The sequence below is a fragment of the Galeopterus variegatus genome, unplaced genomic scaffold, assembly GCF_000696425.1.
Source record: "Galeopterus variegatus unplaced genomic scaffold, G_variegatus-3.0.2 Scaffold689, whole genome shotgun sequence".
In the NCBI taxonomy this organism is placed as follows: domain Eukaryota; kingdom Metazoa; phylum Chordata; class Mammalia; order Dermoptera; family Cynocephalidae; genus Galeopterus; species Galeopterus variegatus.
This window is the reverse complement of record NW_007726800.1, coordinates 232,672-258,944: the sequence shown is the minus strand read 5'-3', so window position 1 is coordinate 258,944 and position 26,273 is coordinate 232,672. Positions and strand designations below refer to the sequence as shown.

Here is a 26,273-nt window from a genome sequence, read left to right as displayed (position 1 = left end):
AGGACAGATGCCAGAGGACAGTAAAGCAATGCCTTCAAAATTCTGAGGAAATTTATATTCACCCAGGAATTCATACCCAGCCAAACTATCCATTGGATGTAAGTGGACAATAGAGACATTTTCAGACATGGAAGTTCTCAGAAGCATTGCCTTCCCTGCATGTTTTCTTCTTAGGAAAGCACTGAAAGAAATGATTCAGCAAAACAAGGAAATAAAGCAAGAAGAGGAAGATGCAGGGTTCAGGAAACAGTGGATGCTACCCAGGAGAGAGATGGAAAGAACCCAGGAGGGCAGCTCTGCACCAGGACCACTGATGACCTGTTTAAATGGAAGCAACAGTCCAGAGGGCTGAGGTACAAAATAAAGTTGATAGAACATTTGTGATATATATGAGCATGTAACAAATTTATTAACAGATGTTTAGTGTTAGAGCATTTGGAAAAAATCAACTTTAGTTACATAGAAAACTAAGCAAATGAGAAAATAACAACATTGGAATTATTAACTCCAGGAAAAACAAAAAGTTGCCTGAGAAAGGAAAGTAACTGGTACATAGTCATGAAAATGTTAACTAGTGAATTAACAAAAGATTGTGCTATCACCACTGGAAGGATAGAGGAAGGGGAGGGAGGATAGTGGTGTAAGGTCCTGAGACCTCAGCTACTATGACAAAAAGCCAATGGATATTGTCTAATGAACCTAGAAGTAGTGCCATAATCGATTATTTTAAAATATGGGGGGATTATCAAATTACAAATAAAAGAGTTATAAAAGACTCTTTCTGGAGGGTAGACAGTCTCCTGAGGAGGTGAAACAACAGACCTGTGTTCTTCACTATAAGCCTTTTAATAGTGTTGGATTTTTTTTTTAACAATTTGCTTGTATTATTTTGACTAAAATAATTTAAAATCGTTTAAAAAAATGAATCTGAAATATGAATAACTTTTATTTGGGTTACTGCTGGGGTTTCCTGCAGCCCCTTGAGATTAACTCTTGGTAGCGGATTAATCCCTGGTCTGCATCCTCCAGCTCCACCTGCTGTGATTCAGCCACATAGTCTGTACCTGAGAAACCTAAATGTTCTCACTCTCCAGGAAGGGCTGAGTCACTTCTCTCGTCTGACTTGGTAGCTGGATGGGTGTTTGGGGTGGGGAGGGGTAACGATTTCTTTCAAATCTTTGTCCAGTTTCAACCCCAAGCCCTCATGGGTAGGAACCAAGGCTCATTGGGTAATATTCTCCCTCGGTGTTCGGAGTGTGGAAGGCAGTTGTTATCAGTGGACACTGGGAAGCTCAGAGGTCAAGGAACTTACATGTGGGAGGAGTCTTCCTGTTCCAAGTATGAGGACTTGAAATCTGCCAGAAGCGACACCTGCCATGTTCAATTACAGAAGCACAGTGTTTGGATTTACATCTCCCAGGGCCCTGCACCTACCCACGTCACTCAGACTCCATGAAAACTGGACAAATTGGTACTGAACAAACAAACAGGCCCTTCTGCCTGGAAAACAAACTCCCCCTTCACTAGCCCTAGATATTGCTCTCCATTCAATTAAGTTATTAATAGAAAGGCTGTGTAGCCGTCCTGATCAAATGCTTGAGTCAGTGGATAATATTAGTGACACCCACTCCATGCTGGGCAGTGCAGGGAGAGAAAAAGGAACCCTAACAAGAGCAGGCCAGTCCCTTAAAGGGCTTATAGTCAACGTGAAGCCAGAGGGGAGCAAGAAGACAGGGCACCTCCCAATGTGACCCTACCCGACTGAAGGCACACATGACACCTGTTGTGAAAACTCAACAGAGGAATAGAATGCTTTCGTCGGGAGCCAAAGTGCAAGTGGGGTTCAGCTTCTCATTTCCATTGTCAGAAGGGCTGTGAAAATGACGTTCCTTTTCCGTTGTTTGAGTTGGGACTTTCGTGAAGGCTGAGCGATGTGGATTGAGAGGGGGAAGGAGAGAAGTGATTCCAGGCCTGGGGAATGGCAGGAGGGTATAGGACGGTGGGAAGGCAGAAGGGGCGTTAGGAAAGTGCAGGTAGGTGAGTGGTGCCAGAGCTTGGAATGGGTTAGACTTGGAGACTGGACCCAGATCCAGGAGCCTTAAATTCCAGCCTGAGGAATTTGGGCTACATTTGATGGACACAGCATCCATTGCTTGGCATGATGGCTGTCATTTACAGAATGCAGCACTAAGCACTTTACACATAATACCTCTTTTATTCTTTCCATTGACCTCAAGGAGTATCTATTATTGTCCCCATTTCACAGAAACAGAAACTGAGCCTTGGAGAGTTGAAGTGACTTGTCCAATTCACGTGGCTAGAAAGCATCAGAGGTAGAATTCAAAATTTATAACTTCCTAACTTGCAAGTCAGAGCACTTTCCACCATGCTAAGACTCCTCCCACTGGGGGCTTCGAGGCACCCAGCCAAAGCATGGTGGCAGGAAGGCGGTTGGGCGGGTGACTGAAACGGCAGGTGCACTGGGGCAGGAGCACATGGGTGTGGCTCCAGCTGACCTGTCCTCCTCAGCTCTTGTCGCCTCCCTGGTGCTCTTATCGGACCACTCTCAGTTTCTCTCCATTTTTTGTTTGCTTTCGCACTGGTTGTTTCCTCTTCCTGGAATGGTGTTCCTCTTCCTTCCACTTGGCTAACTAACTTCCCCTAGACTTCAAGGTGGACGCCATCCTCTCCAGAAAGGCTTCCCTGGCCCTTCCTGCTGTGCCAGCGCTGCTCCCTTCACCCGTGGGCTCCCTGTGGGCCCGGAGGCCACACTTACCCTATGGGCCACTGCTCTCTGTTCCCTGTAGCATCTGCCCTTCTAGCACTGAGCTCCTTGCAGTGGGGACATGGCCTGACTCATCTCTGTAGGGTCAGGTGCATTGTGGATGCTCAGTAAACAAGGGCTGAATAGACTGGTTGGAATTTCATGGATGTGGAAGGCAGAAGTTGTGGATGACAGGCATGTGTACTGGTCCAGAGGACAGAGGCGAGAAGGCCTGGATTTAGGGGCAGTAGGTGGGGAGTGTGGGAGAGCCACATGAGATGGAGACTTGAAGGAAAATGCAGGTGAGCAGGGAGCAGGAAGAAGCCAGGTTAGGGAAAGGCCACCTGCAGAGACACTACTGCGGAAGAGGTGGGACATCCTTCCCAGGGACTGCCTCGGCCACTCCATGCTTCACACAGGTTTCAGTCCTAGAGAGCACCCCCCACCATGGCCATGATGTCTCAAATAGCCTCCTGCACCACCTCCCCCCTTCCTGATTTGCTCTATTTCACAGGAGTCATCACTACTTCACTTTATGTATTTATTTGCCTGTGATCTGTGTCCTCCACTAAAAATCAAGGCTAACGAGGGCAGGAATCCTTGTTTGTTTTGTTCACTGCTGGATAGAGCCTAGACTAGTGCCAGTACACAGCAGGCACTCAATAAATGCTTGTCAAATGAATACCATACCTCAAGGATGGAAAAACTGGTCCTAGTCACGGGCTGGGGCTCATGCCTGCTGAAGACACAAGAGGGCACCCGAACCCAGGCCAGATCTGGACACAGTGCCCTGATGCCCCAACCCATACATCTGACCCTGCCTGGTAGCTCTGCATAATGTACAAGTCCTGGGCCAAACTAATTTGGTTATGGACAGGTGGGCTGGTTATGGGCAGTTGGGCTGGTTATGAGCAAGGGTCTGCACTAGACTGGAGGAGTCCTGCTCGGGGTTCCTTAAGTGCGTGGCCTTGGAAAAGTTCTCTAACCTCCTGAGGGACCTGGTTTCCTCATCTGCAAAATGGATATAACAGCAATCTCACCCTACAGAACTGTTGTGTGTTGTGAGGACTGCAGGAGCCTATGCTGGTGAAGAGCTTGGCACAGTTCTGGGCACACAGAAACCCCTCGGAACCAGTTTCCCATTCATCCAGTAGCATCTAGGACTGTCTTCTAGGTGGTGAGTGCACGCCAAGAACGGTCATGGGAGGCAGAGTGGACATTCCTGTCCTCACGGAGAGGAGAGGAAGGCAGAGAGAACATGTGTCCGGGCCATATGTGCTAGCAAGGTGTTAGGGGTCTCACACACCGTAACACATTAACAATGCCCACCACGTCCAAATCATGGTCCAAGACCACTAGCTGCATAGCTCTGGGCAAGGTTTCCCACACTGAGTCTCCATTCTCTAACCTGCAAAACAGTGATGATAACAGAACCTACTTGCCATGTCGAGGCAAGTGAGATGACATGGGTAAAGCCCACTGCTTGGCACTAGGTAAGTGCTTTGCAAATTTTGTTTCTCCTGTTTTGCCCATTTAATCTTCCCCTCTTTCTCCAAATGGGGAAACTGCAGTTCAGAGGGGCTCAGTGACTTGTGCAGGACAGTCAGGCAAATCCAAGGCTGGCTGGGGTTGAGCTGGCACGTCACTCAGCCCTCTGAAGCTGGATCCTCTCACCTGTAACACCGGCACCCCTGTTCCAGGCGGTGATGGGGTAGCATGAGATAGTGCATTCATGGTGCCCAGCTCAGCAGCTGGGAAACAGCGGGGCTCAGGCTGTTTCCAAGAGAATGGCCACTGCATGGTGCAGTGGACTGGGCTGGCCATGGTGGCCAGAGGACAGTGGACATAGTCCTCCTCAGCAGCCGGGTGTGGCATGTGTCTGAGACTTGCCCTCCTCACCTGACAAATGGGTCTCATAACGCCACTGCCCCCAGCAAGGATGAACTGCAGCACAAAGAGCCCTGGAAGCTGCAGGTGATGGACACCCTTGCACATCTGTGCGCTGACGTGCAGATCACAGGGTATTGCAGACCCGTTTTCTCACTGTCTTTCCAACAGTTCTGTGGGATGGGGAGGAGGCTAAAACAGCCAAACACCTGCAGGTGGAGGGGGGGGTGCTTTGCTGTTCAAAAGCATTTGTTGAAGGGAACGTCTTATAATCAGACCAACCAGTCAGAGCTGGCCAAGGGTAGAGAGCACTGTATTGTATGTGATTCTGCTGAACTGGGCTCTACCGGAAAATGGCCGTGGCCAAAATGGGCACAGCAGGGATGCTGGCAACAAACCACCTGCATTCCAACTCCAGCTCTGCCATCAGCTATAGTTGTGTGACCTGGAGCCTGCTTCTTACTGTCTCTGTAGAATGGGGACAATATTGATGTTTCCTAAATCACAGGGCCATTGTACGGACTCTGTGAGTTAACACGTGGAACAGGCTTAGAAAGGAGCATGGCCCACAGTGAATGTGAATCATTGGTGCAGTTACTGAAGCGCTGCCTGACCTCTGCCTGCATTGATTCTGCCTCCACAGCCTCACTCTGAGGCAATGCCAGCCTGGCTGCCAGAGTCGAGGGGGTCACGGAACAGAGGCCTAATGTCCATGACACCTCCAGAGTCCCCGATCTTTCCCTGTGTGGGGCTCAGGAAATTTTTTGTCTTTTAACACCCATTCCAGGCCACCTACTCAAAGGGCAGCTGAACTAATTGCTTTCCCCTGAGGCTATCTTGGTGATATGAAAGCAAAGTTCAGATAAGCTTCAAAGACTTTCTTTAAAATTCCAGATGACATGACTTCAACAACTATTAAATTTATCTGTATTTCCCTTCAGCCTTCCTTGCTTGCAAATGGAGTTACCAGCTGAGCTGGCCAGGGGCTGAAGTGCCCAGCCCAGGGGCATGTATCACCAGTAGTGCTGGCTACCAGATCACAAGCTCCAGCAGACAAGAGCCTCAGAGCTACTTAATGCAGCCTCCTCCTGCTCCTGACAATAAGTTCAAGGTCAGGAGAGGTCTCTCACCCAAAGCCACAGCACTCAGAGTATTCAGTGGCCTGAGTCTTGACCATACACATCACGTGGGGAGGTCTGTTGTGTTTTCAGGAATGAAGAAGTAATAGAAAATTCATGAATTGGGGTCTTCTTCCTAATTCCAAGGTCCAGAGAAATGTATGCATGCCCTCCACATTGAGGGCGCAGCTCAGTGCTGCAGACGCCACGGTCCCATCTATGTTGACACAAAGATGAGGCCTCTGACCTCGGTCCTGGAGAAAGACTGGCAGGTGAATGACCACATGACCACAACACAGATCAAGGCAAGCCTGCGAGAGAACAGTGTTGTTTGAGGAAGACTGAGGTGGGAACAGCTAATTCTGGGGGCTGACAGGAGAGAAAACATCTCGAGGGGCCCTTCTCGCTGGGCCTTGCAGGATGACAAGAGTCAGAGAGGGCAGAGAAAGGAGGTCAGGAGGAAGGAACGGCGGAGGCAGCAGCCAGGAGGTGGGACCCACACTGTGGGGTCCAGAAATGGAATCGTGGGCCAGAGTGGGCTCCTCCTACCTTCTGTGTGCCTAAGAATCACCCCAGGGAGTCTGATAAAAATAAAAATTCTGGGCAACCATCCCCAAAGGTTCAGATTCTGAGGTCTGGAATGGGGCTGAGAAGTCCTGTTTAACAAACACGCAGGCGATTTCAACATGATGTCTCAGGCTTAGCTGTTCCATGAAGTGGAGGGTCACAGGGGCCTGGGGAGTCTAAAGCTCACCATGGGGAGATTGGGGAGTTGGCAATTCAAGTGGAGGGGGAGACTCTCAGTAACTTTTACAAAAGAGTTGCTGAGTGTTTATTAAAGCCAATTTTGGATGCACCTGGGTAAACAAAAGGTTTGAAGTTACGCACGCCATCTAGTTTCAGAGTTTCAATCCAGTAGCAATTGATGGGGGCCGGGATGGGAATGTGGATTCCTAACAAGTTCCTCCCCAGGTTGTGCTGATGCTGCTGGACCAGAGAACACACATTTCGAGAGCTCTGAATGTCTTTAAAGGAGTTCAGGCAACAACCCGCGAGGGACTCTGAAGTGGCAGAAAGAATGCAAAGTGACGATCTCTAATTTTCTTTCCTCCTCTTTCCCTTCATAGGAAACTCATCGTGTGCTTGTTCCTAACCCATCTGAGCAACTACGGCTGTAGAGAACATTTGGGCCATGCCCCCAAATGAGATTCTTCCTTTCAAAGAGGAAAGGTGTGATTTCCAAGTCATGGTAGAACAAAAACGATTCTCATCAGGTGAGAACGTTGTTGGGTGGCTGGGGCTGGAAATACCTTCACGTGGACGAATACGTTTCTTGTATTCTTGACAAAAGTCAAAGTTCTTTATTTCTTGGGCTTGAATGAAGCCCAAAGATCTCTAAATCAAAAAACTCAGAGAAAAGAAGTGTTTTCACACACTCAAGGTCTGGGTCCACATGAGAAAAATATGAGACTAAAAAGGACTGTTGCGCCTGACTTCCTGTACCAGTGTTCTCAGCTTTGGGGGTGCCCTCCTGGGACCCCAACGGGTGGGACCTTGGTCCTGCCACAGACAGATCACAGGCTTCAAATCCAGGAAGCTCAGGGTCCGCTGCCTCCCTGCCAATGGACATTGGGGTAATTATTAAAGATCTCTGAGACTAAGCTTTTAATCTGTAAAACATAAATTATTAATACTTTTTCTAGGTTCTGCTGCATGAATTAAACGACATGATGCCTGACATCAATTTAGCACCAGCTCCGGGCACCGTTCCGTGTGCTTCACATGTATTTACTTGGACATGTTATTAATCCCATTGACTAGGTTAGGAAACAGGCTCAGAGAGGTTTAGCACCTTGCTCGAAGTCCCACAGCGAGTGGGTGGAGAGGCTGGGATGCAGACCCAGGCACGAGACCCCTCGTGCTCCCTGAGTTGCCGCTGCTGCTTGGGGGCTGCTTTGTGTCCTTCCCTTTCAAGTTCCTTCTTCTGTGATGGAATCACCCATGATCACCCCTTTTTAATCTCATGAGCAACTTTCCTGGTATGAGATACTTTGTATTTTATAGATTAACAATACCTGCTGTGATGAAATAATCATTTTGTAATGCCGGGTCTGTATTTTATAATGTGCTAAACAAGAGCTACCATTCTTAAGCAGACGTGTAACATTTGCAAAAGCTGACCACAAACCGACCACAGAATAAACTTGATGTGTTCCCCTAAAGAGAAATTTATAGATTACTTTCTGTTTATACAAAAAACACCCCCCCCAGAAAACAAAAACCTGACAATGAGTGACAAAAACAAGTCACATCTACATAGGAATTAAAAATATTATCCTAAATTAATTGTACTAAAGATGGAATTAAAATGACAAATTATGGGGCCGGCCTGTGGCTCACTCGGGAGAGTGCGGTGCTAATAACACCAAGGCCCCGGGTTCGGATCCCATATAGGGATGGCCAGTTGCTCACTGGCTGAGCGTGGTGCTGACAACACCAAGTCAAGGGTTAAGATCCCCTTACCGGTCATCTTTAAAAAAAAAAAAAATGACAAATTATTTAGGAAACAATAACATTGAGAATGTGGCAGATTAAAATTTATGGAATGTTGGCAAATCTGAATTTTAAAAAAATATGAATAATAATGACAAAGGAATTAATACAACTGGAAAGCAATAAAATGAACAATTCAAAGAGCTCAGTCTTTCAAAAACAAATTAGAGGCAACTCTTTGGAAATTTTATTTAAAAAGAGAGAGATATCAAATAAATAAAATGCAATCAAGAAAAAAGATACAAAGAATATAGATCGATAACATTAAAATTTATATAGTTGAATGCTAATAAATTTGAAAGTTTCAGTGAAATAAGTGACTTTATTGAAAGACAGAATTTAACATAATTGACTCAAAAGAACATAGAGTAAAATAGAACTTAATTGTTAATTAAGGAAGAAATTGGTAAAAAGTCTTTGGAGAATTCTTTCCACAAAAGACTCCAGGTGTAGACAGTTTTTACTAGTGAGGTCTTTCGATACTTTAATTACCAACTGATGTTATATAATACATTCTAGAATGAATAGAAGATGTCAAGAGAGCAAAATATGGGTTAAACATTAAAAATTCTAGACAAATCTCATCTATGTATATAAGTACATAAGTTCTAAATAAGATACTAATGAATCAAATTTAACAACATATAAAAAGAAGAGTACACAATGACCAGAAAGATGTATTTCAGGAATGTAAGGCTAGATTAACGCAAGACACTCTAATAATATAAAACTTCAATAATTAGCTGTCAGATAACAAAAAAAACCCCACAACAGATTAAGAAATATAAGAGGAAATTTTATTCATTGCTGATAGCCTGTAACAACTAAGGTGAGACAGACAACACCTTACCAAGATAATTAATATCATTTTTAAATTAACAAAAATTATCATAATTAATAGTGAACCACAATAGCTGTTTCCAATAAATCAGAAAAGACAATGATGCCCTTATACTAATCATCATTAATATTATCCTGGGGAATATATTAGACATGAGTGTCAGTAAAAAGAAATGAGGTATAACTATTAGAAAAAAGGGAAAAAAAAATCACTCTTTGCAGATGCTATCAATAAACATTCATTTGAATTGTCTAGGTAAGCAAACAAATAAGCAAAAATTATTAGAAAACAAAACAGAAGTCTTGATTAGGAAACAAAACAGAAAGTACCTTTCCAGCAGCACCTCCCTCTCCGGCTCTGAACAAATGCCAGGTTTCTCTATACTGTTCCCTTTGCTGTTCCTTATACTGTTCCCTCCCCCCAAGAAAATTCTGCCTCTCTCTCTTCCTGCCAGTCCTGGCCCAGATAAATTCTACCCATCTTCAAGGCATGCATTTACAAGTCACTTCTGCAGGAAAACCATCCCTAACCCCCACCTGAGCTCAGCACCTTACCTTCCCCCATCACCTGGTGCCCACTGGCTATCTTCCTGTGAGCTCCCCAGAGGCAGAGCTTATCTGATGACCTCACTGCTTCATCACCAGCGGCAGCACATAGCCAGGGCTTTCTAAACACTTGTTGAATGAATGCATAGATCTGACACCCCTGGGTTAGTGTACATGCACATCAGTAAGATGTATCTACTGAGGGACAAGATGCAGAAGCAAACAGAGATCATGGCAAGGGAGAGGCATGCACACAGGTGTTCCGATTATGCTTTGAACAGTCACTATTTGCCAGTGATATTTTCCCACAGGAAGTCATGTGTGAGCAGGACTTGGGGATTTGGGACTTGTGACCCTGTCTGCTACTGAGGAGGACACTGGTGCAGGGAGGTGGGGTGACCTGCCCAAGGTCACAGTGTCCTTGCAGTCTGTGAGCATCATGAAGATGCAGGTTGTACCTGACATGCTCAAAACAGTAGGTCCAGCATCCAACTCAATGTTTAACAAATGTGCTGAAGGAATGAATGAATGAGTGAAGGGGGAAGACAGAGGTTCAGAAAGACCTGGAGATCCAAGTAGCAGAAAGAACCTGATATTGATTTACAAAAGAGTTTGGTGAGTGGTGAGGAATTTGGAAATGGTCCCCAAAGAGAGAAGCTTCGCCTCTAATGAGGTAGATATTTATTTACTTTTCTATTAGTGAAGAACACAGCACTATTTGTTGACTTTAAAATATATTTTTTATGTTTAAAGAGCTCAGTCTGTAATTGTTACACTGTTTTTATTGTCTGCATCAGTCTGATTCTGTTGCTTATAACAAAATACCTGTAACTGGATGATTTATAAAGAAAATGAAATTTATTGAGTTCTGGTCAAGATGGCAGAATAGATGGTCCCCAGCATCACTCTCTCCCACAAATCAACCAATTTACAACTATAAAAATATAACATCAGCCAAGTTGGGACCACTGGAGCTCAGCAGAAGAGGAGGAGAGACCTACGGAGTTCCTGGAGGCAGGAGAAACCACGATGAGAGAAAGAAAAAATGCTCTGAGCATTTCGGGCCATGGCTGCTTTAAGGCTGGATCTGCTAAGCGCATGGAGCAGGAGCCAGCAGAAGCCACAGCTGTGCCCTTCAGATGGAGTTACTTGGATGCGGCAGGTGAGAAGAGAGCTTTGGTGGCCCCCAGGACAGCAAGACCACTAATAGGGTTCCCGTGGACCCATACAGGAGCGAGGAGCCAGAACAGAGCTGTAAAGGGGAGCCACTCAGAGGCCAGTGAGTCATCACAAGGGACTGGTGCAGGGCCTGTCCCATGGGAAGTGTTTGGAGCACAAGTGGTGGGGGAGATGGGCCCACAAGGAGAACACTGGGACACAGTAAGGACAGCCAATCTGCCCCCTGATCAGAGTAGGACCACTCAGAGGAGACGGGTCAGGAATGTAGACTTGCATGGGGTGCAGTTTGATGAAAAAACTGAGGCCCAGATCAAATTTCTACACAACCCAGGTGCACTGAGTCTCTGGAGAGCTGGAAGTACCTAAAGGTCAACCATTAAACCCTAAGTTACACAAAAAGCCTTCCCTAGGGAAACAGCAGCAAAGCAGCAATTTAGCTCAACCACAGAGCTCAAGTACTGGTTCCCAAAGGAAGTTCCCCTGTTTTAGAAGTAAGCAAAGGACAAAAAATTAGTTCTGGCCCAGGCATACCACCAGCACCTTGGGGCCTGCCAGGGGACATGAGGCATGGATCTGGGGACTGGACCCCACTCCCACATCCAGGCATACCGCCAGCACCTTGGGGCCCACCCAGGGGCCTGGGGCTTGCAGCCAGGGACTGAACCCCCCCTCCCATAACCAGACACACAGCACCAGTACCTCGGAGCCTGCCTGGGTTCCTAAGGCATGGAGAAGAGGACCAGAACCCCTCCCACAACCAGGCACACTGCACCAGTGCCTTGGGGCCCACCTAGGGACCTGAGGCAAGGAGAAGGGGACCGGACCCCCCTCCTACAATCAGACACACTGCACCAGTGCCTCGGGGCCTGACTGGGAACCCGAGGCAAGTAGAAGGGGACCAGACCCCCTCCCACAACCAGGCACACCATGCCAGCACCTCGGAGCCCACCTGGGGTCCTGAGGTATGGAGAAGGGGACCAGACACTCCCCACAACCAGGGATGCTGCCAGCATGAAGGAGCATGCCCAAAACATCACCTCCATGTGGGTGGCCCACCACAGCCACTATAATAACCATGGCCACCGTGAAAGCAGCTAGACTCCACGACCACCACGCAGATGGTCTGCCAGCCACTGGAGTGCATTGACACAAGGAGAGTCACCAGCAGAGAGAAAGAAAAGAAGAGGATGTCTCTCTCCACAAAGCCCATTCCAGAGTGACAGAAGAAGCATCTGCTCTATGATAATACTGGGGCATCTGAACACACCTCTCAGCATTGGACAGAGCACCTAGGCAAAAAATCAACAGAGTAACCATTACTCTTTCAGAAGGAGAGAAGAAATCTAGGGTAATTAGAGGGGGGAGGGAGAAAGGAAGGGGGAGAGATTGGACAAGGGGCATAAAGAATATTTATGATTTGTAACAATATATATGCTACTAATATTGATTTGATCAACAGATCTCAATGTTGAAACCCCAAAATATGTATAACCAATTTTGATTCAATAAAAATTTTAAAAAAACTTAAAAAATGAAATTTGCTGCTTACAGTTTCTGATGCTGGGAAGTCCAAAGTCCAGGGGACATATCTGGTGAGAGTCTTGGTGGTGGCGACGGCGACGGCAGGGTATCGTGTTGTGAAAATGGAGGAGCAGAGAGAGCAAGAGAGCCTAACCTCCTCATTCCCTCTCTTTTTAAAGCCCCCAGAACCACACCCGTGACCACCATTATTAATCCATTCACTAGGGCATGGTCCTGCAATCTAATCACCTATTCAAAGCTCCACCTTTCAATTACCGTAGTAGGATTTCCCACCCTCTTTACACTGTTACAGGCATCGACACACCTAATGCTTATTTTTAGAATTTAAAAATTCCTTTGAACACAAAAAGCAAAAGAGTCTGCTTAATGCGGGACCACACTTTGGTAAAGAGACTGTTTCCAACACATTCACGTTGATCATAGAAATCGTCAGGCATGTGACAACCACAAATGTGAAGTGTGAGTTGTTTTTGTTTTTGCAAAGGAGAAAAACAAAATCACAGCCATAACAACCGAAAAGGGTCGATGATAAAAGATCAGAATCAGGTGACCCAAATCAGCTGAAATATAAAAAATATAGATAATGCCCAGAAATGTACACTTAAAAATGGTTAAAATGTTATGTGCATTTTACCACAATAAAATATGAACGAAATATTCAAAATTTAAAAAAATGCGACACATGCCAACCAGTTCACTTTAACTCATCATCACGAGGCCACCAATCTCGATTCATCACTTATCAAACCTTCCGCTGAACGAGAAGGGGCCAGCTCTGCAGTTAGTGATGTGCGAGGAGTCAGGACCAAGAAAGGGCCCTGGGGCAGAACCAGCCCCTTCTTTTTTTTTTTTTAAGATGACTGGTAAGGGGATCCTAACCTTTGACTTGGTGTTGTCAGCACCACGCTCTCTCAAGTGAGCCACAGGCCGGCCCCAAACCAGCCCCTAAGAAGAACCTAAGCTGCCACACTCCCCAGACACCTGCGTGTGCCCTTCCTGGCTGTGTAAGACACGCCCCATGCGAGGGTTTGGGAGCAGACACACGGGTGCTGCTCTCAGTGCCAGCACGTTTTAATGAGTCGTTTGTTCTGTGCCTCACCTCTAGGCTTCTGTTTCCACGGCTGCAGATGTGAACTACGCACAAAGTAGCTGTGGGGACCGAAGAAATTACAACCAGTATTTCCCATAAACACTCCATGGTGTGTGTGCTGTTTGATTTTATTTATCGCCTGCCTCCCCTGCTAGGATTCAGCTCCACAGGGGCTGTGTCTTGTACACTGTTCACAGCCCTAGGACGGTCTGGCACGTGCTGGGCCCCTGCCCATCATTAGTGGTTTAGTCTCCCCCCTCCCTCCTGCCCTTCTTGTGTGTATGAGGAGGAATTCCTCCAGGTCCCTGGGAGGCATCCTCGCCATTCTTCTTCCAAATCCTCATCAGACAGCCAGGCACCAAGTCCTCCAAGGTCTTGAGCCTGCCCACTCCCCTCTGTCCCCACGGCCACTGCCTAAGTCTGGCCGCATCCTTCCCCTGCCACGTGTACCCACAGCAGCGGCCTCCCGCCTGGTCTCTCTCCTCCCTTCCCACCCTAGTTGACACTTGACCCCCTCGCCCCAGAGCCACCTTCTCACACGGATCTGGCTGTGTCACTCTTGTTCTAGGGCTGCCCCAGGCTCCCAATTCCTCTGGGATGAAGTCTGCTGCGGTTCAGTGGACAGGGGCCTCCTCTCTCAGCCTCCCCCTGCACACCCTCCCCTCAGACTCCACGCCATCCAAGTTCTTTCACAGGGCTCTGTCCCACGGCAGGGCCTTTTCTTTAGTTATTCTTTTTCTCTGGACTGTCATCTCTCCCAGCCTCCATCACCACCTGCCTAACTCCTGCTCACCCTACAGTGGTTAATTTAGAGGCCACCTCTTCTGGGAAGCCTTCCTTGATTCCACCTCCCCCCCCCAACCTAGGTGAGGCGTTCCTCTTGCCAAGTAAATTGCTAAACTGGGATTCAAACTCAGGCCTTCCTGCCTCCCAAACAACAAGTCAAAAACAGAAGACTATGCAACTACCTATTTATTTAGGGCAAACAAGACTCAGGAGTGAAGTACACCTAAGCAAAATATCTTGGAAAGAAACCAAAAATATATTAAATGAAAATAGCAAGTTGCAGAATGTGTATGGCATGATTCCATTAAAAATAAAACAAAACCAACAAAAACCCCACATTACAACAAACCATATATGTTTATATAGGTTTGTATAAGAAAGAAAAAGGCCCAAACAAATACTAATTGAGCTATTAAGTTATTGGGTGGATGGATTTGAACATTCTGTAAGGTTTGGATTTGTTATGTATTCTCTATCAAACCTAATCAAAGGAACTCAGCAATAACTTTTCTCCAACAATAAGTAAAAGGCTGAATGCTCAGGAATCCCAGCCCATAGGGACAAGCTTTTGGAGGAAGGATTCATCCCTGAAGTGGTCACAGTGAGATGAGAGGGGTGTGGCTGGCCATGGAGCTGCACTTACCACTCCCAGTAGTTCGGGCAGGCCCAGTAGCTGGCCAGTGAACACGCCAATGCAGATGAAGATGGCAGTCACCTGCCCCAAAGAGCCGCGAATCTCCTTGGGTGAGATCTCGCCGAGGTACATGGGGAGCACACTGAGGGCGATGCCTGTGGAGGAAGAACGTCCCCAGTGAGCAAGCTGTCTTCCTTGAGGGAGGGGCACTCTGGTCACAGTACCTGCCCCTGGCTCTGCTTTGCCTTGACAATAAGTAGCACTGTTGCCAGAGCACCATTCCCAAGCCTTTCACAAGCACTTCATTATTTAATCCAGAAATAATGGTTGGAATGTGCATTTCTTAGGAGAAGATGATGGTGTTGGTGGAGGTGGTGATGATGGTGGTGGTGGTAATGGTGGTGGTGATGGTAGTGATGGTAATGATGGTGGTGGTGATGGTGGTGATGGTGATGATGGTGGTGGTGATGATGGTGATGGTGGTGGTGATGACGTGGTGATGGTGTTGATGGTGGTGTTGATGGTGGTGATGGTGGTGATGGTGGTGACCATGGTGATGGTGGTGGTGGTGGTGATGGTGGAGATGGTGGTGATGGCAATGATGGTGATGATGATGGTGATGGTGGTGGTGATGGTGGTGACCATGGTGATGGTGGTGGTGGTGATAAGGGTGATGGTGTTGATGGTGGTGGTGATGGTGGTGATGGTGGTGACCATGGTGATGGTGGTGGTGGTGATGGTGGTGGTGATGGCAATGATGGTGGTGATGATGGTGATGATGGTGGTGATGGTGGTGATGGTGGTGATGATGATGGTGATGGTGGTGGTGATGGTGGTGACCATGGTGATGGTGGTGGTGGTGATGGTGGTGGTGATGGCAATGATGGTGGTGATGTTGGTGATGATGGTGGTGATGGTGGTGGTGATGGTGGTGATGGTGGTGACCATGGTGATGGTGGTGGTGGTGATGGTGGTGGTGATGGCAATGATGGTGGTGATGATGGTGATGATGGTGGTGATGGTGGTGATGGTGGTGATGATGATGGTGATGGTGGTGGTGATGGTGTGATGGTGGTGATGGTGATGGTGGTGGTGGTGGTGGTGATGGTAATGATGGTGGTGGTGATGGTGGTGATGGTGTTGATGGTGGTGATGATGGTGGTGATGGTGTTGATGGTGGTGATGGTGATGATGGTGGTGGTGATGGCAATGATGGTGGTGATGGTGGTGATGATGGTGGTGATGGTGGTGGTGATGGTGGTGATGGTGGTGATGATGGTGGTGATGGTGGTGGTGATGGTGGTGGTGGTGATGGTGGTGGTGGTGATGATGGTGGTGATGGTAGTGATGGTGGTGATGGTGGAGATGGTGGTGATGGTGGTGATGATGGTGATGATGGTGTTGATTGTGTTGCTGGTGATGGTGATGATAATAATAGCTCACATATACAGTGCTTACCAAGTAGCAAGGGTCCTTTTTATCTCTTTACATATATTAATTTATTTACTTTTCACAACAACCCTCTGAAGTAAATTATCTCCATTCTAAAGATGAGGAAACTGAGGCATGGAGAGGTTGAGTAACTTGCCTAAATCATCAAGCGATGTCCAGGGATGGCCAAAGAGGTTTTGCCCAATAGAGTCCCAATAGGTGTCTCATTCTAGAATTTGTTTTGATTCTGTGGTTTTGTAAAAGTGATGTCTATCTTCGAATGCAGCTTACTTTTATTTAAGGAAATTCAGAGAGCAACTAGTTCTGTGTAATAAGTGTCACCTCCCCCAAGTTAGCTAGACAGTCAAAGCAACAGTAAAAGGGCTAGATGGATAAAATATAAAAGTGCCAGAAAGCAAGAATCTCAGCTGCCTCCATTAGAAAAGGACTTTCAAGGTTGTATGCTCCAGTGTCATCCAACCTTTCTCCAAAGTAGGCAGGGTCTTTGAAACCTAACTATCTGGGTCCAAATCCTGAATCAGCACCTAATTAACTGAGAATAAATAATAATAATAACAATTATAATTATAATTATACTACCACTATTTTTGAGGTGGGGATGTGGGGCCACTAACTGTCTGGAACTGTACAAAATGCTTCACATGCACAGTAGATCATTTAATTTTTACATGATCCAATAAAGAGGCTGTGAAGGTTAATTCCAGGTGTCAACTTGATTTAGGAATGCCGAGAAACTGCGTAAAGCTATCTTTTTAGGTGTGTCCATGAGGGTGTTTTCAGCAGAGATTAGCGTGAGAGTCTGAGTGGCCTGGGTGTGAAAGACCCACCCTCAGTGTGGGTGGGAACCAGCCAATCCACTGGGGGCCCGGAGAGAACAAAGGACAGAGGGAAAAGGTGAAGCTCTCTCTCTAGCCGCTGGAGCTGGGATACACTCTTTTCTCCTGCCTGAGGACATCAGAGCTCGAGACTCTTCAGCTTTTGGGTTCCAGGACTTCACCAAGGACACCATCAGTTTCCCTGGTTTTGAGGCCTTCGGACTTGGACTGAGCCATGCTACCAGCATCCAGTTTGCAGACGGCCTATCAGGGGAATTTTCTTCACATTTGTGTGAGCTAATTCCCCTAATAAATCCCTCTCATATATTTATAATATACACTATTCACTCTGTCTCTTTGGAGAACCCTAACTAATATAGAGGCCTTACTATTAAGTCACTCAAGAAAGAGACTAAGACAGTGAGGTAGACTGTTGCTGTGGTAGCCCCCAATTTGTTCAGCTTTCATGCATCCATGTACTTGGGTAGTTGGTCCTCTCTGACACTGACTCTGCACCTGTCTGTGAAAGGTGCTTTAGCTAACGGGACATTAGCAAATGTGCTTGCACATTAGAAATTTATCCTCTTGCTGCTCTTTGGAACTCTAAGAACTCCATGTGAAGAAGCCCAGGCTACCTTATTGGAATGTGAGAGGCCATGTGGAGAAGAGGTGAGCTGGTCCTGTTGAGAGCCTCTGAGACCAACCCACCTGCCAGCAGCCAAACACATGAGCAAGACCCTCCTAAGTCCTCCAGCTGCTGGCTGACCTGCAGCCAACCGAGCATACATGAGAGGGCCAGCAGAGATCGGCAGAGCTGGCCCAGAGCAGAGCTGCCCAGCCAACCCACAGAATTGGAAGCTCAGTAAAATGGTTATTGCTTGCAGCCATTACTTTTTTTTTTTTTTTTTTAATATACAGCAAAACCTAACTGATATAGACAAGTTAATGAAATTAACCCAGGTAAGTGATGGAACCCAGGCAGCCTGAATCCATAGCCCTCACCCTTAACCTCTTTACTTTTGCACGTTTTTGAGCCTTGATGTCCTCATACATAAAATAAAAACTAAAAAACATCCTTTCAATGTGAGGAGGAGATCAAAGGAGAGGAAATACATGAACACCATTGGTAAATTATACAACACTACATCAACACCAGCCATTATTCTTACCAATGAATATTTTTTCTATAGCCATCTCCCTTCAACTCGAATACTAAGACCAAAGAGTAATTTTATCCTGAGTATAGACTATTACAAAGTCCTGAACTATTACCCCTATCCCTGCCACCAGGACAATGAAGGTAAGTGGACAGTCCTCCCCAGCCTCACGTCCAGGCCCCTGCTCTCCCGCTCACCTCTCCTGAGACAGCTTCTGCTGCTCAGCCTGGTGCCCTCAGCTTTTAAGACATTGACAAGGGAGAGAATTAGCCTTGAATGAGCTCATAATAGGTTCCGGGCAGTGCTGGGCAGTACAAGAGTACTTCAGAAAGTTCATGAAAGATGTGTATTATCTTTCAATTCTATTTTTCCACCAACCTTTTGAACGAATGCAGCAGACATGGACATGTCCACCAGAGACTCCTAATGCAGCTCCTAACTGGGCTCATGTAGCAGAACGGTGATAAATAATACCTTCTGAAGTACCCTCATATATATATATATATGTTCACTTCAGGCTTATTACAGCCTTTTAAAACAGGTATTATTATCTCCATTCTACACATGGGGAAACTGAGACTCCGAACCATTATGTAACTTACCAAAAATGAGAAAATGGCACGCGGCAGAGATGGTATCCAAGCCCAGGGATTTCTAATCCTAAAGCTTGCAATCTTTCCACAAATGCCTAAAAGTAATACTTTACAGATTTGCATACTTAGAAAGAAGGCACAGTTTGTTTGTTTTGGGTCTCCTACTTGCACAGCCGCAGCCAGGATCTGGTGACTTCCTGCCACCTCCCTTACCTCCGTCTTGTCCCAGCCATGGCCTCTCTCCCCAGGACAACTAAGTCGTTCTCCGATTCCACTCCTGGCTTCCCTCTCACTCTCTTATCTACACGGGGGCAGGAGTGATCCATCGTACTGAAACATTAACAGTCCACATCGCCTTCCTCTCAGCCCTCCCCTGCCTTCCCCTCATGCTCGGCACAGACCCACAGTCCTCACAACAGCCTACAAGGCCCTACCCGACCCGGCCCTGGCTCCTCTTCTGCCTCGTCAGTGTCCACGCTCCCCTCACTCCTGAGCTCCCACACACTGGCCTCTAGGAGTGTGCCAAGCGCCCATCTGCCTCAGCCCCTGCACTCTGCTCTCCACGGGGAACCCCATCCCCAGATACTCACTTGGTTCTCACCCTTGGTTCATTCTGGTCTCTGCTCGTATTTCCTCCTTGGAGCAGTCTTCCCTGACTGGCCTTTCTCAAATAGCCCTCGCTAGCCCCCTGCCCTGCTTTTTTTTTCCTTCCTGGGACTTGCTACTACCTACCCTGTGTATGTAATTATGCATCTGCCCGCCCCACTGGTCCGGAGGCTCCTGGGGCTGGGTCTTGTCAATCACTGTGACCCTGCATACGGAACACAAGGCGGGGCAGGTTCTCCCAAAATGTGTGGTGAATAAATGAATGAATGAATGAATGAGCCAAGGCCTAACAGGAAACAGTTGTCATACAAGCTCCCTGGGAGCCACAGATAATCTTGGACTATGAATTTTATGGTGAAATGACAAAGCAGAAGCCATGACCTGCTGAAGACCATCCATGACTTTGGAGTGACTTGGTCCACTCTGCCCAGCATTTCTCGATTAGAGTGCTAGAGCACTGTGAATGGTATGGTGCCTTCTGTGAGGCTGTCCCACCTTATGTAGGGGGTTTAGCATCCTCGGTCCCTGCCAGCTCAACACTAGTAGAGGGTCCCATTCAACACCCCCCCCAAAACGTGTTAATGCCCCCTCCCCCATCATGGTGAAGTCTCACCTGCATCTATGCCCATGATGAAGCGGCCCACGATGAGCATTTCAAAGGCTTTTGCCTGGAGAGAACAGCTCATCAACAATGCAGCAGAAATCGCAAACCCGTTGTTGACCAGCAAAGTGTGCTTCCTGGAAGGAAAGGAAGGGTTGATGAGGACGTCCCACCATGAGGTGTGTCACTGACCTGTCCATCCCAGGAGCAGGGACCAGGCCCTTCAGAGGGATCAGCAGAGTGAAGCTCAGGCACAGTGGAAAGAGCACTGGCTAAGAGTCAGGAGCGTGGGTCCAGCCCCCAATGTCACCTTGGCTGTGTGACCTTGAACAAGGTACTTCTTCCCTCAGGCTCACCACTGGGGTCAACTAGGTCACCTCCAAAGGCACCGTCGGCCCTGACATCTATGAATTCCCTGTTGTAATATTTTATTTCATCAAGTCTAAGACTTTCATTGAACATTTCTGAAGTCAAGAGTCAGGGTCCAGGCAGGAAAATGGAAACCACTCTAGTTATTTTAATAGAGAAAATTTAACATAGGGAATTGGTTAAGCAGGTATCAGAGGACTGAGGTGTTCAAATAGAGGAGGTGCTGCCTATGTGGTGCTGATGTCTTGGGGACTTGGAAAGATGGCCCTGAATACCTGGCTCAGACCTTTAGGGGTAGGCACTGCCCATTTCCTCTGAGGGGTTACCATGAGTCTACTTCTGGGGAGTGGACAAAAGCTGGAAGCTGAAATCAACTGCCAAGGTCATTGCTGGGACTGGCAGGAGATTCAGGAAAACAGAAAAGAGCAGTCCCTTCTCCCTCCTCTTTGAGTGCCCCTCTTGGCAAAGGACAAATAGGACGTGCAGGTCCCCACCCCAGCATCACAGAGAAGAGCACAGAAGGTTAAGTGCGGAGCTGAGATGCAACAGCTTGATAACCAGCATAGCATCCTACAGCTTTGGTCCTTCCTTCTTCCTTTCCTTCCTTCCTTCCTTCCTGGTTCATAACATAGCAATACTTCTTACACTCGATGGCATCTTAGATTTGATGAACTGCAGTGCTAAGTGTAAGGGCAGACTAATCCCCTCAAACAAGGCAAATTCCGATGGCAATAAGCATTATTGACTGCTGTGGGTCAGGACTGCTATCACTGTTTCATGAACGTATCCCTAAGACCTCACACTTGAGAGGCATGGCGCACTTGGAGGCCTGGGGACCTGGACTACTGCACCAGTTCTATCTTTCAGGAGCCAGGAGACTTGGCACTTCATTGCTCTGTGTTTTTTTCTCACTTGCAAAATGATCATAATAGTTCACACACAGTAGCTCACACTGAACTTTTTCTATATGATGGACCCTATTCTAAGCATATTGCATGAATATTTCATTTAATCCTCAAAACAACTCCATGAGGTAGGCACTCTTACTATCCCTATTTTATAGACTAGTTAACTAGGACACTAGCAAGTTATAACTAGTTTTAGGTCATTTAGTTGATGAGTCAAGGTGTTGGGAAAACATCTCAGCTTCTCACAGCCTATTTTTTCCCCTAAAGATTCAATGAGTTCGATATTAAGTTGTTTTGTATTGTGATAAGCTAGGAATTTGAAAGGAGACTTCAACATTACTATCAGGAATTAGAACTCTTGACTTTCAGTTCAGAACTCTACCCATTATTTCCGACTAGTAAGAACTTTCCATTAAATTTTCTTTTCTTTCTACATCTTCCTGGAGAATCCTACAGTTACTGCCTTTTCTGGCTTAATGATTATGGTACAAAATTGCTTGTTACAACATTCTCTATAATAACAAATTATTGAAACAATACATGTCTATTAATAAAGGACTATTTAAGTAGATTATGATACCTCCCATATGGTGATACATTATGTAGACATTAAAACAGGTAACTTTCTATATTCGGCTCTGAAAAGATCTCCAAGATATATTAAGTGCAAAGAGCAAGATAAAAAACTTTGTGTAGGGGCCGGCCCGGTGGCGCACTGGACAGTGCGCCGCTTGGGAAGCGCGGCGGCGCTCCCGCCCGAGGGTTCGGATCCCACATACGGACCGGTTCCCGCTCACTGGCTGAGTGAGGCGCGGGAGCAACGCCGAGGGTTGCGATCCTGTTGCCGGTCCCCGGTCCGGTACGGGGGCAACACTGAGGGTTGCGATCCGTTGCTGGACACGGAAAAAAGACAAAAAAAAAAAACAACTTTGTGTAAAATATGCAACAATTTGTGTGAAAAAGTGGTGAGTTTGTGTATAGATTAGTCACAAACCTTGGGAAAGACACACAAAAAAGTGGTAACACTGGTTGCCTCCAGGCGGCAGAACTGAGTGGCTGGAGAACAGAAATGGAAAGGAAACTTAATTTATATTCATTTGGTCCTTTTGAAAGTTAAGCCACATGAGCGCATTAATTATTCAAAAAATAAGTACAATTTCATTCTTAAAAGTGCATCCATGACCTGGAGAGTCATGCCCTCAACAGTCCTGCCTGGTGGCCTTGCCCACTGTCCAAGAAGAAGTGGGCTGGGCCCCCTCTCACAGCCTCACCTAGCAACCTCACCCACTGCCTGAGAAGGCTCAAGAGCCCTGCCCTTGGCAGACCTGCTTCCAAACTGCCGAAGGAAGCATGACCTCACACCAGGCATCAAGAAGTGGTGCAGTGGACTGGCTTCCAACAGATCTATACCCAGCAATGCAAGTCAAAGCATGCTCACACCCCCAACTCAGAACAACAGCCCGGATCAAGAAGTGGTGCAGTGGACTGGCCCCAGGAGACCTCCACCCAGCTAGGTTAGTCAAAGCATGCCCACATCCCCAGAGCAACAGCCCAGCTGTTGTGCCCTTGGTAGATCTACCCCCAAGTCTTTGAGCCGTTGCATGCACACACATCCGAATGAGAAACAGCTTAGCTGACACACCCTGGTGGGCCCATACACAGTAAGAGAATCAGCATGATGACCTTACCAATGATGAACCATCCCCGGAATCCCTGACATGTCCCATGCCCACACCCCCAGCCTGAAAATCAACCTTGCAAAACCATCCTCAGTAAGCCAGCTCCTGAGATGACTCACGGTGAGCACATGCACACCCCCAGCCCAAAAACCAACACAGAGACACCCCCATCCCCCACAAGGCTATGTCACTGCTGCCACAAACCTCCAAGCATAGGCTGCTGAGGCACACTCAGACATAGCAAAAGTTGATTACAGCTGAAGAAACTACACAGAGTCTACTGCACCCATCCAGAACAAAGCCACTGTAGTTTACCCAATCAACACCCAAAGGCACATTTGCAGGTAAAAGTCCTTCCCCACACAAGCCAGAATTTTTTCTACAAAATTCAAAGAGGTTACTATTCCACCAGATGCACAGATATCAGTGCAAGGAAACAAGAAACATGAAAAAGAAAGAAAGAAAGAAAGAAACATGACACCACCAAAGAAACACAATAATGCTCTAATAACTGATGCCAACAAATTGGAAATTGCCTATGTTAGGTCCCAGGAACTGAAAACTGACATTTAGAAAGCCCCTACCCTTCGGTTTTGTTTCTCTAAGTTTCGTTTCTCTAAGTTTCTATCTCCCTGAGTCTCTGTTCCCACAAGCAGGCTGAGCAGCTATACCCAGAGTGTAACATTGTAACTGCTTCCCCCTAGTCCAAGGTTTCTGTCTCCCCACGTCTCTGTTTCCATGAACAGGCTGTATCCAGAGTGGAACATTGTGACCGTCTTCCTAGGCTAGGCCAGATGCCAGTCTTAACCCTATAAAAAAAGACACCCAACTGCCTCCCGGGGCTGACGCTGTTTTTCGGATCAGCGCAGCAGGTCTGCTTGCCGCTTGCTAATAAAATCATCTTTTCTTCCTTTACCTCACTAGCATCTCCTTCCTTGGTGACCTTACAGCCTACTTGCTGGAAAAGGAATTCAAATTAATAATCTTAAGGAGATTCACTGAGAATACAGACAAACAATTTAATGAAATCAGAAAAAGAATTCATGATCTAAATGAGAAATTTAACAAAGAGATACATATCATAAAAAATTAAGCAGAAATTTTGGAATTGAAGAATTCACTGAATTAAATAAAAAATATAACTGAGAGTTTCAACAACAGGCTAGATCACACAAAAGAAAGAATTTCTGATCTTGAAGACAGCTGTTTTGAAGTAACCCATTAAGACAAATTTAAAAAATGAACAAAGCCGACAGGATTTATGGGATAATATTAAATGAACAAATATTCAAATTATGTGCATTCCAAATGGCAAAAAAACAAAAAAGGTATTGCAACATATTTAATGAAATGATAGTTGAAAACTTTTCTATTCTTGGGAAAGATATGAACATCCAAATCCAGAAAGCCCAAAGGTCCCCAAATAGATTCAACCCAAAAAGTTCTTCTCTAAGACACATCAGAGTCAGACCACCAAAAGTTAAAGACAAAGAAATCTAAAAACAGAAAGAGAAAAGTGTCAAGTCACTTATAAGGGAATCTCCATTAGAATAACAGCAGACTTCTTAACAGAAACCCTATAGTCCAGGAGAGAATGGGATAATATATTCAAAGTAGTGAAAGAAAACAACTGCCACCCAAAAATATCATACCCAGCAAAGCTATCCTTCAGAACTGAAGGAAAAATGAAGTCTTCTCAGACAAGCAACAATGAAGGGAATTCATCACCACCAAACTGGCCTTACAGGAAATGCTTAGGGGAGTCCTACATCTAGAAGAGAAAGAATAATAACACCATCGTAAAAATGCCCCAAAATATAAAACTTAGTGGTAGAATAGATACACAAAATAGAAAGAGAATTTTTCTTGTCAATACAGAGAAACACCAAACAACAAAGATAAACAATAAGAAAGATAAGAACAAAGGTTACACAAAACAATCAGAAAACACCAACAAAGTGACAGGAGTAAGACCTCACATATTAATAATAATCTTCAATGTAAATGGATCGATGCCTCAATTAAAAATCTGGCTGAATGGATAAAAAAAATGACCCATTTATATGCTGCCTACAAGAAACACACCTTACCTACAATGACACACATAGACTGAAAGTGAACGGATGGAAAAAGATATTCCACACAAATAGAAAACAAATGCAACCAGGAGTAGCTATACTTATATCAGATAAAACACTTAAATCAAACTCTGTACTAAGAGGCAAGGAGTGGCATTACACAATGATAAAGAGATCAATACAGTAAGAGGATATAACAATTATAAATACATATGCATTCAACACAGGAGCACCCCAGATATATAAAGCAAATATTATCAGATCTAAAGGGAGAGATAAACACCAATATCATAATATTTGGGTACTTTAAGACTTCAGTTTCACCATTGGACAGATCATGGAGACAGAAAATGAACAAAGAACTATCAGATTTAATGGCTCCATAGACCAGATGAACCTAAGAGATATTATAGAATGTTTCATCCAGCAGCTGCAAAATACACATTCTTCTCCTCAGCTCATGGAACATTCTGCAGGATTAACCATATACTGGGCCACAAAATTAGTCTCAACAAGTTCAAATAAATAGAATCACACTGAGTATTTTTTCTGACTATAATAGAATAAAACTAAAAATTAATAAGAAGAGGAACTTTCCAAACCCCATGGAAATTAAACAACATGCTCCTGAATGACCAATGGGTCAAAGAAGAGATTAAAAAAAAAATTCTTCAAACAAATGAAGACAGAAATATATCCCAAAACCCATGAGATATAGTCAAAGCAGCATTAAGAAGAAAGTTTATAGCAATAAATGTCTACATCAAAAAAATAGAAAGGATTCAAAAAACAACCTAACAATGCACCTAGAAGCCGGAGCTCTAGGAGGAGAGGATCCAGCTTCCCTGAGACCCAAATAATGTTGTGAGGCTCATTCCCAGAGACTGTTCCTCCCTCCTGTGCTTCCCTTTCCTCATTTCTCTCCCACGTCACAGATGAGCTCCCCACGTCATAGCCAGGAGCAGACCCACTGCTGCACCTGCCAGGAGCCAAGCCTGCCTGAACTCTGGGACCCCAGCTTCACCAGGACTTCCCTCCTAGCCACACGTTCGAGCACCTTCTGTTGGACTCCCCAG

General features: G+C 45.9%; 1 protein-coding gene across 1 annotated transcript in view; it reads right to left on the bottom strand.

The window, feature by feature from the left end:
- Positions 1 to 26,273, bottom strand: part of SLC2A9 (solute carrier family 2 (facilitated glucose transporter), member 9) — a 201,002-nt gene that overhangs the window by 146,677 nt on the left and 28,052 nt on the right. The window contains exons 6-7 of the mRNA XM_008571485.1: positions 20,176 to 20,300; positions 14,949 to 15,094 (exon numbers count right to left, since the gene is read on the bottom strand). Of these exons, the coding sequence (XP_008569707.1) occupies positions 14,949 to 15,094; positions 20,176 to 20,300 (271 nt within the window). The remainder of the gene's footprint in view (positions 1 to 14,948; positions 15,095 to 20,175; positions 20,301 to 26,273) is intronic.